The following is a 17,278-nucleotide window of genomic DNA, read 5'->3' as shown; positions in this document are numbered from 1 at the left end:
TCAACTGTAATTGAAAAATAAAATAAGTAAATTCAATAAACATGAAGAGAAAAAAATAAAGATTGTACAAGTAGTGACTGTATATAGATATAAATTTAAGGTAAAGTTGTTGCTTATGAGGCAACAACAAGAACTGAAGATGCAAAACATCACCTGCCTCATATTCTCTTTGTTACAATTCTTGGTGCCTTTTTTCCTTCCCATATTGTAAAATTTTCACCTTCTCAAAGATGGTTTTACATCTCTCAAAATATTAACTAATGGATTCTAGTTCTTAACCCTGAAAACTCACTCTCCATACTGCTGGTGAAAGAAAGCTCACAAAGAATCAGTAAAGGTGACACTAGTCAGAAAGCTGGTTCTGATAGTGGTGAATAAAGATTGATACAAAAGCACTGATCTTAACACTCCAATATGGAGATTTCTCTGAAAATGTATAATCCTGCTGCTTTCTCTTATTAAAATATCCTTGAAAATGTCTTTTTTACAAAAAAAAATCTTTTAAGACATCTAAAAATAGCTGTCATATCCTGAGAAATATAACTTGTAATTCCTAAAAGTACACAAGTCTTACTAAAACTTACTTAAAAACACAAGGTTCTTGTATTTTATAACTTTTTTGCCCTGATAATATTATTTAGAGTGACGTTTTAGCTTTCTGAAAGGTATGAATCTTTGGGACGAGTCTGTATTAAGCTAATTTTCTTCTCCTCTCCACATAAAGTAAAAATTTTGAATTCTTTAATCAACCAGAGGTTTATATGTTCATTTCATTTATAGTAAATTAACATAGCTGGATTTCAAAAAGCCCAATCTGATGACCTGTCTTATTAGGTATGTTAAATCAGTTTACAGAGTTATTACTGGTATATTTGGACTTATTTCTACCATTTTTGCTTTTTTCCTTCCTTTCCCATCTGCTGGATTTATAATGTAGTCTATATTCCTTCCTGTCCCCTTTTTACTCTTGCTATTTAAGAGCTACAAGTTGTTTTTCTTTTTTAAAAAATATTTATTTTTAGAGACAGGAGATGGGAGGGAGAAAGATCAATGTGTGCTTACCTCTCACACGCCCACTACTGGCCTGCAACCCAGGCATGTGCCCTGACTGGGAATCGAATCTGTGACCCTTTGGTTCACAGGCCAGCACTCAATCCACTGAGCCACACCAGCCAGGGCTCTTTATTGGCTTTTAAGATTTTCTCTTTACCCCTGAAGTTACAGCATGATGTATTAAAGTATGTATTTATCTTTCTTTATCCTGCTGGTAGTTGTAGCACACTTTTAATCTGAGAATTTGAGTCTTCCTTCAATCCTTTTCAATATAGTTTCTCCATCATTCCCTCCATTTTCCTCTTTGAAAATCTTATTAGATATATGCTGCAATTTCTCAGTCTACCCTTCATTTCTCATAACTGGTCTTCCACATTAATCAAAAAAATCTGTCAGTGCTGTGTTCTGGGTGAACATTTCATCAATATCTTCCATTCACTAGTCCTCTTATCTTCATGTCCAATCTATAGTTTAATTGTGTGCCACATGTGCTTCAGTTTCAATGACTGTATTTTTAATTTCCAAGACTTCTAAATTGTCATATTTAAATCTCCTATTTCACTTCTGCTGAAATGTTTCAGTTTCACAATTTCTTATTCTCAATGGATGTTCTATCATCAATTATCTCTTTGATCATCCAAAACATGTATTTTAAAGTTTTGGTCAGGCTGTGTATCTGTATATTCCAATAGTTGATCATTACATTACATTTTTAAAGGTATTTTGGGATTTTAATTTTTCAGAGAGTTATGAATGAGAGGCTTTTGTTTTGGGATGTTTGTTTACTTCTTTCTCTTTGTGTACACCCTTTCCTGTCTAGTAGTTTTACATTTGTTTCCATCAGGGCTCCTGGCACAAGTTTGGAAAAAGTTTTATGGTGATTTTTGAAGCAGCTGTTTCATAAGTATATTAGGGATATCATAATACAAATATGATATCGTATCATACTAGGTCTGTCTGGAAAAAGTCCAGACATTGTTAATATAATGAGAACAGTTTGTGTGACATCAATGTAACCTGGCAGCAAAGGAGAGAGGACTGGGATATGCATGTGTGAACGATGGTGACTTCACTGTACTAGTCAGTGGGTGCAGTAGATACCCCTGAGTGAGCACAAAATATTGTGTGGCTATCACATTCAAAATGAGCGAGCAAAGCAATGAGTCTACATCAAATTTTGCATGAAGCTCGAACATTCCTCCACAGAAACTATTCGGATGATTCAGAAATCTGCAGCTATGGGCAACCGGTGATTGGCAGTTTCATCACAACAACATGCCTGCTCATGCATCACGTCTTGTGCAGTTTTTTTGCAAATATCAAATCACCAAGGTGACTGAGCATCCCTATAGCCCAGAAGTGGTGCCCTGTGACTTCTGGCTTTTCCCCAAAATAAAACCACTTTTGAAATGGAAGAGATTTCAAACTGTTGATGAGACTCAGAAAAATACAACAGGGCAGCTGATGGCAATTGGGAGAATGTGTGAGGTCCCAAATGCCTACTTTGAAGGAGACTGAGGCATCATTGTGCTATGTACAATGTTTTTTGTATCTTGCATCTTCTTCAATAAATGTCTCTATTTTTCATATAACTGGATGCCTTCTGAACAGACCTCCTATATCTGATCACAGAGCAAACTAATGAATAAAAAGTTGTGTCTTTGTTATTCTTAGAACCACAACTTCCTATGAAACCATAGCCCTTGGTAGAAAATAGGAAATATTTTTTTTAGCTTTTTTCCAAAAGTGAGTTAAGTTCCACCCCAGTCTCTGCAAGCAGTGGTTGTGCCTCTGGCCCCTGGTCCCACAGGAAACATATCTGGTCTCTGTCACTTTCAGTCAAACTCCTGGATGCCACTACCTGCTTAACATACAGAGTCCAGAGGCCCAAAGCTTCAGTTTTGCTATTTTGCATTTCTGGTCAAGATATTTATCTTATTTCTGGAAGACCAGCCTTATATTTTTTGTTTTCCCTTTTTATATATTTATCTGCCATTTGTATGTATTTGGAGCAAAGGGAGTGAGTTTAAACAAATTCAATGTTCCATGTTGACTACTAACTTACAAAATCTCTTATATTTGAACAAAATTTACTTAACTATATAAGTAAGATTAACAGGTAATTTTTAAACCCCTTATTTGTACCTAAATGGAAAACTAACTGCAAAATATATTCATAAATGCAAATTATAGCCCAACTTGAGGTTCAAAATATATATACTGGAAAGTAATTAAACTGCATCCATTCTAAAGTAAGTCTATAAAACACATTTAATGTAGAATAGGCTCTTTCACCTTTGAAACCAAATTAGTCTTACTTGTACAATGAAGAAATAGGACTTTAAAACTAAGTTATCAGCTTTAACCCAAAGAAACATTGCTACTGCACTTAAGTATATCAATAGAAAAAAAACATTTTTATTATGCTTTAGTGAAAAAGAAAGATTTATACCTTTTCACTTGTTAAAAATTTTGCAAAATATACATGTTCTCCTCCTGTTTTTAATTCTTCCATCTTTTTTCTTGAGGCCTGAGTATCATCTAATTTATAACTCTTGAAAACAGCTAGAACCTCTTCTGAATACTGCAAAGTAAAAATATCAGTTAGTTTTATTTGGCATTGTTGCCCAATAATTTGTTTAGTGATTTTCTATAAATCCCTAGAATTTCTTCCAATTTACCATATATGCATTTGTAAGTTAAATTAAGATAATTATGATAGTAAGATGAGGGTAAAACTATTTTGTATGAGATTTCACGGTATTGTGAAAGTAGAAATAAACTCTCTACTCCTGATGAAATGTGATTTCTTACGCAGTTTGTGTAAGGGACAGAGAAAGGAATGCTTTGCTAGTATATAGAAATTTATCAGTGAAATTAGCTAACTAGTTGTTGAAACTCTCAAGTACTTCTTGTGCTAAAGACTGTGACAAAATAAAACAATGTTGTCAAACCCTATCCAGCTGAAGGACAATTTCAGATGATTTTTCACTCACCACTTAACCTGAATTTGGATGGTGGTCAAAAACAAAAAAATACTGCATATAAAATAAAAACAGTTAAAAACAACAGTTAACATATACCGTCCTACTTTTTTTTTTAAAAGATTTTATTTATTTTTCGAGAGAGGGGAAGGGAAAGGAGGGAGAAAGAGAAGGAGAGAAACATCAAAGTGTGGATGCCTCTCTTGCACCCTTTTACTGGGGACCTGGCCCGCAACCCAGGCATGTGCCCTGACTGGGAATCAAATGGGCCACCGTTTGGTTCTCAGGTTGGCACTAAATCCACTGAGCCACACCAGTCGGGGTACCATCCTACTTTTAAGAGCTATCTATTAACCTTGGATTTTGATTATAACAACAAAAAAGGGCAACTGATCTTTAAGCAGCCAAGAAAAAAGAAATACAGAGAATTCTTATACAACCAAGCTTAGCAAACTTTTTCTGTAAAGGGTTAGAGTGTTATGGCTCTTATGGTTTCAGGTCCAAGTACTAGTTTGCTATCGTAGCACAAAAACAGCCACAGGTCATATATAAACACAAATGGGTGTGGTTCTGTACCAATAAAACTTTGTTTACAAATAGGCAGTAGGCCGGATCAAGGCCATAGTTTGTAGACCCGTTCTAATAGAAAAGCTGAAATAATTTTGTGCAAAGTGAAGACAGAATATATTATGCAAAAATTCACCAATTCATGTTGATAATACTGTGTTAAAAAAAAAAAAAGGCTGTAACTGCTAACTCTTAAATTCTCAAGTTGCTTATAACCAGTTGTTTAGGTGTTTACAATTTAGCTTCTGTATATATGAAGTAGGTATAAAAACATAAGAGGTAGAAATATATTCTGGACAAGAGTGAGGATTTGGTTTTGCCATTAGCTATAGAATATTGGGCTTTTGGCAGTTTGAGATTGGCAACTTACCTTGAGAAAAGTTTTCCATGAAATCTTCTCATAGCACTGCACAGGGTTCCTGAAGTAATCCTGAAGTGACCAGAATTTTCGATACAGGTTGTAATCAATTGGAATGGAGCTAATAAAATAAATGATAATATTAAATAAATAATTTAAATTCCTTTAGAAATATTTAAGTGCTCTAACCTTTCTTGGGTCATAAACCCTTTAAGAAGTTGATGAAAGCTAGAGTCTCTTTCCCCAGAAAAGTGTACATTCATAAACACTTATAAACTTTTATAATTTCTGAGGAAATTAATATATAAATACACCCTCTTTATCTATATAGTGATGAAATCCCTGAATTTTGGCTTGATACAAGATTATCCAGAATTCAAGACTATGTTTCCCAACCTATCTTGTAGCTAGATATAGCCATGTGGCTAAATTCTGACCAATCAGTTGAGAGTAGTAGTCATATGTGATTTTTTGGGGCCCTGTTTTACCATTTTCTTTTTCCCCTTTCTGTTGGCTAGGATGCAGGTAAGATGATGAGCCAACCTGGACTGTAGGAAAAAGAGCAAATACCAAGGGATGGCAGAACAAAAGTTAGAAGAAACATTGGTCCCTAGACTGCCTGTCTCCAGACATTTACATGACAAAGAAATCAACTAAGTTGTTTATGCTAATGTTAATTTCACCTATGTTAAAAGCCATAGGCATTATATCCTAACCAATACATTGAGTTAAGAAGCCCTAGTATCGACAAACACATTAGGCTCATAACAGTTTAGTGTTACAAAAATAAGCCCTCTTCTTTAGTGTCTTTATTATGGCATTGCTAATTCACCTTCTAATTTGGCTATGTTACAAATCTAGTGTCAAAATACACTTTCTTATAAATTTTAAATTTATAAGCAATCGTTCTACTATAAAATGTTTTAATTTTTAATGTTAAAGCAAACATTTCACTCTTTAAATACATGAGATCACTGTTTTTAACAAAATGTTACATCGTTCAGAATAGCCTATGAAGTCTTTTAGTATTATCCATGTCAAAAATGCCTGAGGTACTGAATTTTCCTATCCTGATATACCCACAAAAATTTTCAACATCACCACTATAATATTATCTATCTTACAATTGTGTACTACCATACTTCATTCTTTCTAAATAAACCTTATTAAGTTAAACCTGTGGACTATAGTTAGCATCTTCTCTAAGCTTCACACCCATACAAATATTCTAAGTAAGACTGCAATTTTATAGGGGAAACAGGAAACAGGGTTAGTGGTCCACACAGTATCATGATCTTAAGAACCCTGCCATCTCTATTTTGGCCAATAATAGGAAATTAATCTCCTACTCTTCATCTTAGAGATGGATATACTAAAAATAACTTTTTGATGCTAGGGGCAATCAGAGACAATATTAAATGCTTTTTAAAGCTTATAGTAAAATAAAGTGTATATAATTTTTACCATGTACTTTTTAAAAGTTCATTTTTAGAGGGGGAAAGTAATGTTTAAAAGACTAAAAAATGGCCCTGGCTGGGTGGCTCAAATGGTTGGAGCATTATCCCATACACCAAAAAGGTTGTAGGTTCGATCCCGTCAGGGCACATACCTAGATTGCAGGTTTGATGCCTGGTCAGGGTATGTACAGGAGGTAACTGATTGATGTTTCTCTCTCACATTTTTTTCTCTCTCAAAAATAAATAAATAAAATAAATAAATAAATAAATAAATAAATAAATAAAACAAATATCCTTGAGTATTATAAAAAAGGCTGAAAAATGCCTTAGCTTCTTTGTATATAATGTAAGAAAGAGTAAAAAAGTACAAGATACTTTGCTAGTGTAAAATTTAGTTTTCTACAAAAGTCTAGGAGGGTATATTAGTAATCTAAGAAAGAACAAAGGGAAAAGTATTTTAGTAAAATATGAAGGCAAGAATCTCACCACAGGAATTTAATTCATATGGTTAATATGACAAACTACAAGTTAATATCTTAAAATATCCAATGAAAGAATAATTTTACTAGTTTAAATTTACATCAATTGGCATATCAATTCAAGAAAAACATATATCCAATCACATGGTAACACATCACTTATCTTATATTCATTCTCTGACAACTGCTTGGAATAAATTAAAGCTTTGAACTTGGAAATAATTGAAAATGCCCTTGGTTTACAAGGAAAGAGCAGTAACAAAGTTTGTGCATGTTATTTTACAAAAATGTTTGAAATTATGCTTATATACTCACCCAGATTACAGGCTTTGAATTAAGTGTCAAAACAGGTAAATAATTCAGCAAGCTTAGATAATTTTGATAAAACAATGTTAACTTTGCTAAAGTAACTGCTAGTATCTCAAGCATGTGGATCTTGCTTCAAATCAGTAATGAAGAATACTGACAACTTTTAATTGACAAAAATCTAGCATATGCCAAAGGTTTTGTCAAGAGACAGCAATATTTGAAAGAATCTAATGGGCATGTTAACTTGCTTTCTAAAATCTTCCCTAGTACCAAACAACCCTGAAAACAGGAAAACAATGATCTGAACATCAACCTCTTTCGATAATTAACATTAGTGATTTACAAAATATGATTGTAAGTCTGGATTTTCTCTGGATCAAATTAAAAAAATAAAAAGAGCCACAGAAAGAACATTTCCTAAAATGTGAAAGTAAAATGGAAAAAGAAAACAGCCATATATAAATTATTTGTATTCATCAAATAATACAATATTCAATATTTGTATAGTTCCATATACTTAGTAAAAAATGTTTTTGAAACAAAACTGTTTTAGAGTAATTATATGCAAATATTTATATGTATATACATATCACACACACACACAAAACATTACTCAGTTACCACATATAAGAATAAATATCTCTTGAAGTATCAGGAAAGTTTATCTCTTAAGAAACTAGAAAGTTACCTCTTATTAAAGAATGAGTATTATGTAGCCATCATATGTCCCTTTTTGTCTCAGTTTCCAGGAAGCTCACATCTAATTTAATGTTTGATATTAGTAATGACATATTCCAAGTTGCTTCTTATCATCTACCTATAATGGTATCTGATCTTTCTTCTTTTATCTTTACTTGGCCTTGTTGTGCTTGAGGTGTCTCACAGAATACATTTTAAAGTAGTATTAATACCTATTATTGCTAGGATATCTTTATAGTTGGGGCCTAATATACTTTCTAAAAAATTCTCCCCATTAATGGTTCTATTTCTTTCCACTAGATGCTGTCTCTCTCTCTCTCTCTTTTCCTTCATGACTAAACTTGACAGAGTTGTCTACATTCAATGTTCACCACTTCCTTACCTTCTTTTTATGTTTCAATCTACTGTATTTCTGCCTTTCACCTTCACCATTCCACAGATACTTTTGGATTTTATATTTATCCACACAAAGTAAATATAACTACTTATCGTAAATATAAATAACAAGTGAGAGGAAAATTGCTATCCAAGGTAGAATGTTTCATAACTGTTTCAGTGAAGATACTCCATAAAACAACACACAGCCCTGGCCAGGTGGCTCAGTTGGCTGGAGCATTGTCCTGTGCATCAAAGTGTTGTGGGTTGGATTCCTGGTCAGGGTGCGTACTTAGGCTGCAGGTTCTCTCTCTCTCAAATCAATAAATATATCCTTGAGTGAGGATTAAAAAAAAAACACAAAACAACATACAGTAGTCCTCCCCTTGTTTGTCATTTTGCTTTCCACAGTTTCAGTTACCTGTGATCAACCGTGGTCCGAAATATTAAATGGAAAATCCCCCAAATAAACAATTTATAAGGATTAAATGTGAGTTGTCCTGAGTAGTGTGATGAAAACTTGCACCATCATGCTCCATCCCATCCAGGATGTGAATCATCCCTTTGTCAAGTGCATCCACACTGTTTACACTACCTGCCCATTAGTCATTTAGTAGCTACCTTGAGATTACCAGATCAACAGTTGTAGAATCTAAGTGCTTTTGTTCAAGTAACCCTTCCTGTCAGAAGGTCAACAGTAGCCTAACCTACATTACAGTAATACCCATGTTATTTAAGTCACTTCTTCTCATCACACAGACATGTATCATCTCACATCGTCACAAGAAGGGTGAGTATAAGAACAGTAAGATATTTTGAGAGAGACAACATTTACATAACCTTTATTAACAGTACAGTTATAATTGTTCTATTTTATTTTTTGTTACTGTTGTCATTCTCTTACTGCCTAATTTATAAATTAAATTTTATCATAAGTATAAATGTATAGGAAGAAACTGAGCATGCATACATAGGGTTTGGCACTATCCAGTTTTAAACATCCACTGGGGATCTTATAACATATTCCCCACAGATAAGTGGAGGACTACTGTATTTTTTAAATGTTAAGCTGATGATTTTATACAATAAATTTTTTAATACAAAAAATTTTATTAATGTATTTCAGCCAAATCTGCAGATTCATGAGTAATATGTTCTTTATACATAGTAGTGCCTAAGAAAGTCTGGTGATATAGGTGGTCACAAAGTAATTCCTCATACAATTTCTTCCTCCATTAAAAAAAACCAGTGATTTTAACAGATTGAGAGGCACCTGAGAACTGAGTCCTGTTCAAATGATTTTCCTGCAGCTGGGGCTAGTTTATGAACATTAACAATGGAGCTGAATCGTGCATAGGCTTAGGCAGAGTCTAACTAGAAAAAACTGCAATGATCAGAGTTAGTCTTTGGGGCTCTTTGTCTCAGGTGACCTGTTATCTTGGAGCCTAATAGCTTTGCCTAGTGCCCTTACGTTACACAGGCTAGACCGTAAAAGCCTACTCTATCTATAATGCACATGAATAAAAAAGTCTCTAAAAAAAACCCCAAACAAAAAAAAACTATTGATAATAGTTGCTGGGCACTGAGTAGATGTTGTTCTAAGCACTTTACATATATTGCTCCTTTTAACATCAACAACTACAGTCATAATAATTACCAAACGCCTTAACAGACCACTTCCAAAAAGCATCTCATTTAATCCTCTCAATAACTGAAGTAGGTAGTTGGCATCACTACATTTTAAAACTGAAAATTACTTAACCAAGTAATTTGTTCAAAATTGTATGACTAGGAAATATTGGGGTTATGCTTGGAGCCATACTACATTCAATGTTTCTTTGGGGATGTGTATTTGAATTTGAAATTTGAAATGAAAGGAATACATCTCCCTGTGCTGATATAGGAACCCCTTCTTGATCTTCTGGAAATTCTCTCAATCGCAACTGATGATCATAACTTTTGTCACCTCAGACATCTGGAAGAATGCTAGTGAAAGTGTTCCTTCATGCCTTCACTCTCCTTCATTGCTTCTAATGAGCATTAGAAAGAAATTATTTGGCCCTGGCTGGTATGGCTCAATGGACTGAGTGCTGGCCTGCAAACCCACAGGTCACAGGTTCAATTCCTGATCAGGGCACATGCCTGGCTTGTAGTCCAGGTCCCCAGTTAGGGGTGATCAATGTTTCTCTGTCATATTGAAGTTTTTCTCCCTCTCTTTCTCCCTCCCTTCCCCTATCTCTAGAAATAAATAAATAAAATATTTAAAAAAGAAGAAAAGAAAAATTATTTGGAAGGAAAGAACACAGGAAAGAATGGTTATAGAGGATGAGATAAGAAAAAGTCACAGGAAGGGATAGGAGGGTAGAAGAGAGAAAGGAAGTTTCTTATTCCTCCTACTTCATTAAATAGTCAGCTCAATACCCACAGGCATTGAATTCACAAAGCTAAATGGAAGGGAAAAGGGGAGAAGTACTTAGTTTGTTTGTGCTTGGTCTTTTAAATGTCATGGACATGTATTAAGTAGGCTGTGTAAACAATGAATTGCTCGCATACAATTTAGAGACCAACTGATACAACCCATTAGTAATTTAGAATTTATAATCGTAAGTAATATACATGAAAGTTATAAATAAAAGAAATCTATAAGCATGATTTCCTTCCTCTTTGTCTACACTCTCACTCTAGAACACAGGTGGCAAACACAAGGCCTGTGGGCCAAATCCAGCCCTCCACCTTGTTTCTACCCGGTGGCAGCACCAAGCTCCTTGCCCCTAGTTAAGGAGTAGTTACATTTATACAGTTCTAAAATTACATTCGGCCCTTTGAAGGCAACTTTGAGGCTGATGTAGCCCCTGGTGAAAATGAGTTTGACACCCCTGCTCTAGAACTTGATTATCTTTGTAAATCAAGAAATCTGAACTTCTAAAAACTCACCAAGTTGTTGGAGCTTCATCATCTCCCATTTCACCTTCTTCTACATCCATCCCTTCTTCTCTATCTTCAGTGTGCTAAATTTAAAAAAAAAAAAGTGCAGTCTGTCATGAAGCATTTGGCAGAAGGTAAATGCTGGAATAATGTCATTCAAACACTGCTAGATAATCATTAGTAGAGAAGTCTAGTCATAGTAACTATATAGACCTATAGTTAATCTTTAAGGCAATGGGAATTCATTGTGACAGGGAGCTGAGAACTGAAGACCAGTATGACAATGACACAGGACAATCATGAAGACAATGTGAAAAGTTTTAAACCAGCATTTCTCCAAGCATAGTCAGTAGATTCTCTCTGGGAATAAGGGATCTATAGCAAGATACGTGGAAATATATACAATGGCCTTTTAGAGAATTGAGAAAATCATTAGTGTTTTAAGGAATCTAAGAAGGGCAGTAAATAAAGTGAATTTAAGTAGTATTTAATCTCCAACTTCAATTTCACCATGAAAATCCTCCCTGATCCCCACAGAGAACACTAGCTGGGAACATGTTAGGATATGCTGGGATGCTGGGTGTCCAGCTCTATATTGAAAAGTTCAAAATAATTTACATGGAATAGTCTGAGAAGTTCCTAAAATATAAAAATGAAGGACAAGATTTTGAAAAACCTTAAGGAAAGTCAACATTACTTCCAAATTGATAATGATTTTACACTTTAAGGAATAAATTACGTAAGTAGTCTGATTAATCTACAGTGAGACATTAGTTTTATCCTGTTAATAATTTTAAAACTTTATAACTTGGTTCTAGATGAAGAGTAGGTGCTGAATATTCAGGAATTTCGCAATTCTGGACAGTCTTCGGGACATATTACAATCTTTAAAAAATCAGTGGGCAAATAACTGGCTCACTATTTGGGAAAAAAAAAATTATAACTCAATTTATTCCAAACTACAATATTTCTGCTGGGTTAGAGTTAAAGGAGCCCTGGCTGGAGTGGCTCAGTGGATTGAGTCCTGGCCTGTGAACCTAAGGGTCGCTGGTTCAATTCCCAGTCTAGAACACATGCCTGGGTTGCCAACCAGGTCCCCAGTAGGCGGTGTGTGAGAGGCAACCATACACTGATGTTTCTCTCTCTTTCTCCCTCCTTCCCCCTCTCTAAAATAAATAAAATCTTAAAAAAAAAAAGAGAGAGAGATAAAGGAAAAAATAAAACCATAAATGCACCAGAAGAAAACACAGGGGCTGATATAATCTTGTGGAACAGAAGCTTTAAGCATGACATAAGGTTGGAAACAATACAAGATCAACAAATGTTAATATTGTATCCAAATATAAAAATTCTATACAGCAAAGGCACCATAAAGTTACAAGAGAAAGAATAAACTGAGAAAAAATGTATCAATATATGGTAGGCAATAAGTTAATACTCTATATAAAATAATAATAATTTCTACACATCACAAGAAAAAGACATTTCACAGAAAAATGAGCAAATGGCATTAATAGGCAATTCTCTTCCTCGCTGCTTCAAATCAGCACAGAAGAAAAATAAATTCCAATAAACATACAGTAAGTTCCTTGACTTCATTAATAACTAAGGGAAGCAAGTTAAAGCAAAGATGACTTACTTTTCAAGTTAAGTATCAATTAAGCAAAGATTTTTAAAAGTTGATAATTTCGAGGGTTTCTGTGAGGTTGTATGAAAATGGGCAGGCATTCTCTATGTGCCACTGCTGATACTATAAATGGGTATAAACTTTTTGAGAAATAACTGGGCAACGGCCATCAAAATCTGATATATGCATGTATTTTGACATAGCAATTTCACTTATCAAAATTTATCCTACAGAGACACCTGCATAATATAGCAATGATACACACAATATTATTCACTACAATGCTGTTAAGGATTTTACACTATTAGACATTATCTAAATGCCCACTGACAGGGGATTGTAATATATCAAATGATTTATCATAAGCATGAACACTGAGCCACATCTAAACATACTGATGCAAAAATGCATCAATTTTTACTGCTAAAAGAAGGAAATAAATTTTAGAACAGTATGTACTGCATGACCTCATTTTTGGAATAAAACGACACATAAAAAGTCTTGATAGAGAATGTTAAGAGTGGTTATCTTTGGGGCCTTGGATTATAGGGTAGCTATGCTTTCTATTTCAAATATTTCTACTTTGTTTGCATTTTTAAGGGAATACATATTATTTCTACAAGCTGGAAATAAAAGTTTAAAAATTTTTGATGACTTAGTCATACAAGTTACCTCAATAACAAACATATAAACATGTTCTGTTAGATTTCATACCGGCCTCACCTTCTGACCCAACGTGCTTTCCTGCTCATTGGTATTGAAAACAGTGACATTTTCCAGATTAAACTGACTCTGCAAGTTAAGACCTATTAAAAAAAAAAAAAATTTCAAAGCAAATCCACCAAACACCTAAGCTTGCTTAAGAATATAATGTTGTTGTCATATAAAATAGTAAATCCATAATTAAACAAAAGATCAAGTCAGAAATAACACCACACTTGGATTTTCAAATCTTTCTAAAACTCAGCTGGCTGAGTGTCCTCCTGCAAAGCAGCAGGTCTCTGGTTAGAATCCTGGTTAGGGCACATGCTTGGGTTGCCAGCCAGTCTCCAACTGAGGCATGTGCAAGAGGCAACCCAATCAATGTTTCTCTCATATGCTGATGCTTTTATCCCTCTCATTTTCCCTCCCTTCTCCTTTCTCTAAAAATAAATAAATAAAATCTTAAAAAAAATAAAATGAAAATAAAACTCATTTCTTAAAGGTCCCTTTAGAGTACACAGAATTCTACATACAATATAGTTGATCTTAATTATTCATGAATATTTTGAAATAATTTTATATAATACAATATGTAGTAATTTACAATTTTGCTGAATCACCAATAAAAATTGTATAATCAAGAAATGAGAGTGTGTAACAATATTTATGGGAAATATACTGTCATTATTGAGAGCCAGGTTTCTTACTGTCAGAAAAAGAAGTTATAAATAAGCAGGTCTACTGGTGCTAAATACACTCAGAATATTAGTATGATCTCATGGTTTTTGTTGTGGATTATTTAAAAATATAGAGAAATGGTGTGATACTGTGATTTATAAGAAATATATATATTTCGTCATTCTGATGACCAAAATGTATGTCTCAGGTATATTTGGTCTTCATCCACAGTTCCTGGCTTTACAGTTCCCAAACCCTTTGGGATTTTCTAAGCCATGAGAGCAACAGTGGTGTCTCTTGTTATGTTAAAGGGGTAACTTTTGGACCCTACCCAAGGGTGGGGGTTGTTTGCCAGTAGAGCTAACCAGATGGGTAGAGGATTGGAACTTTGAGTCCTACATCCTGATTTCTGGGGAGGGAAGAAGGGCTTGACATGGCACCAATCACCAATGGCCAATGACTTAGTCAATCATGACAATGTAATGAAGCCTCAATAAACCCCCCAAAAGGACAGCTCACTGCCCTCTTTTTTTTGAGCTTTCAAGTTGGGAAGCCAGAGTGCTTCCATGTGGTACCATGCTGAGCACCAAGCTCCAAGGGGACAGAGGTCTTTGTTCGAGACCTCACCCTATGTTATTTCTTCATCTGGTTGTTGATTGGTATTCTTTTAACATCCTCTTTGATAAATTAGTAATCTAATAAGTAAATGGGTTTTCCTGAATTCTGTGAGCCATTATAGCAAATTAATTGAACACAAGGAGCGGGGTGTGGAGAATCTCTAATTTATAGCCAAGTTGGTGAGAGGCACAGGTAAAAATCTGGTCTCGCAACTGCCACTGAAGTGGAGGGTGGTCTTGTGGGACGGAGTCCTTTACCTGTGGAACCTGATGTTATCTCTGTGTACATACACAGTGTCAGAACTGAGTTGATTTCAAATGCTTGTCGGTATAGGGCAGCCGCTGCCCCCCACCCCCACCCCAATGCTGGAATTGGGTCCAGGGACCTCTTTCAGATAGATACAGAAATAAATACAGATGTATATGTGTATGTGCGTTTGTACACATACATATCTTGCCTAACTCTGTCCACTGAGAGGGCCTAAAAGCAGTGACATTCCAGCAGCAATGAGCATATTAGCATATTTTGGCTTCTAAGTATCATTCTTAAATGCAAGAAATCAGGCTCTTTGGAGAAGTGGGTGATTCCAGAGCTAGAGCAGGGAAAATACAAGACAAGCCCAGATCATCTTTTTATACCAGGGAAACCTGAAAGAATTACCAATGAGCAAAACTAGAACAACTTGAGTAACAAAGTAAATAATGATACTATGGGATTATAATCCAGATAATAAAATAAATACCCATGAGTTCATAATGAAATAGATGACTGAATTAATAAGTAAATAAACGAGAAGACACAACTCTTTCTTATAGAAGAAACCCAATTATTAAATGTAGAAGGAAAGAAACAGAAAATCACCACCAGGACAACCTAATAATAATCAATATAGGCAAGAGACACTGATGAATATGTGTAACTGAACCAAAGGTCTACGAAAAAAAAAAGGTTATCCGCATAGCTTTAAAGTATCTACCCTCTAAATATTAATTACAAATGGAAAAATAATGACTTGGCAGCAGAGAAATATGGAATCAAGGGTAATATCACTAGTAATAAGACACATAAACATCATGTTGAAAAGCTACACTAAGAAGGGCATATCACCTCTGTGGTTTTCTTCCCCGAAATCCATAACCTTAATCTGATTATGGGAAAATACTGGAAAACCTAAATTGAAGAGCATTCTACAAAATATCTGAGCAGTGGTCTTCAAAAGTGTCAAGGTCATGAAAAATATGCATCCAGACTATGACGCTTTGGATGTCGGTAACAAAATTGGGATCATCTGAACTGAGTCCAGTTGGCAAATCCTAAATATAAAAATTTTATAATACAAAATAAACACAAAAAACCTTTGTGTTTCATGTACTCACAACGGTAAACTTACTTTTGTTCTACCCCATAAAAGAATGAAACTGGATCCCTACCTGATACCATATACAAGAATTAACTAAAAAGGGATCACAGATCTCAATGTACAAGCTAAAACTTATAGAAAAATATGAGTAAATCTTCATGACGTTAGGTTAGGCAACGGTTTCTTAGATATGACACCAAGAACAGAAGCAAAAAAAAGGAAAAACAGTAAGACATAGCAAGCTTCATCAAAACGTAAAACTTTTGTAAAGCAAAAGACAGTGTAGAGAAAATGAAAAGGCATTTCACAGAATGAAAGAAAATCTTTGCAAATTGTGTATTTCATACAGGTCTTGTATCCAGAACAAGACAAAAAACATAAAACAAAACCAAAACCAAAAACCTCATACAACTAATTAACAAAAAGACAACCCAATTTTTAAGATGGGCAAAGAAGTTGAATAGACATTTCTTTAAAGAAGACATACAAATAACCAATAAGCATGTGAAACTCACACTTAAACTCTTTAGTCATTAAGAAAATGCAAATCAAAACCACAGTGAGATACCACTTTATACCCCTTTGGAAGAATATAATAAAAAAGCCAGACAACGATGTCAGTGAGGATGTGGCGAAACTGAAACCCATGTGCATTGATGATAGGAGTATAAAATGACACAGCCTGTTTGGAAAACACTTTGGTTGTTCCTCAAGAATTTTAAGAGTTACCATATGACTGAGTAAAATTCTATCAGAAAAATATATAAAGGAGAAATTAAAACAGAGTTACTGTATCACCCAACAATTCACTTGAAGTATAGTCCCAAGAGAAATGAAAACATGTGTACGCACAAAAACCTGTGCACAAATGTTTACAGCAGCTTTATTGGTAACGGCCAAAAAGTGGAAACAACCCAAATGTATACCAATTGAGGAATGGATAAACAAAACGTGGTATATCCACAGAGAGACTATTATTCAGCTGTAAAAAGGAATGGATTAGTGATACATGCTATAAGGCAAATGAACCTTGAAAATATTATGCTAAGTTAAAAAAAAACCCAGTCACAAAAGACCACATATTATA

The 17,278-nt window shown here is 34.4% G+C and overlaps 1 protein-coding gene across 1 annotated transcript in view; it reads right to left on the bottom strand.

The window, feature by feature from the left end:
* THOC1 (THO complex subunit 1) overlaps nucleotides 1–17,278 on the bottom strand; it is a 50,305-nt gene that overhangs the window by 21,959 nt on the left and 11,068 nt on the right. The window contains exons 8-11 of the mRNA XM_024580583.3: nucleotides 13,557–13,639; nucleotides 11,216–11,289; nucleotides 4,975–5,083; nucleotides 3,506–3,637 (exon numbers count right to left, since the gene is read on the bottom strand). Of these exons, the coding sequence (XP_024436351.1) occupies nucleotides 3,506–3,637; nucleotides 4,975–5,083; nucleotides 11,216–11,289; nucleotides 13,557–13,639 (398 nt within the window). The remainder of the gene's footprint in view (nucleotides 1–3,505; nucleotides 3,638–4,974; nucleotides 5,084–11,215; nucleotides 11,290–13,556; nucleotides 13,640–17,278) is intronic.

The sequence above is a fragment of the Desmodus rotundus genome, chromosome 10 (assembly GCF_022682495.2).
Source record: "Desmodus rotundus isolate HL8 chromosome 10, HLdesRot8A.1, whole genome shotgun sequence".
Taxonomy (NCBI): domain Eukaryota; kingdom Metazoa; phylum Chordata; class Mammalia; order Chiroptera; family Phyllostomidae; genus Desmodus; species Desmodus rotundus.
The sequence above is the reverse complement of the archived record's forward strand: the minus strand, read 5'-3'. Positions and strand labels throughout refer to the sequence as shown.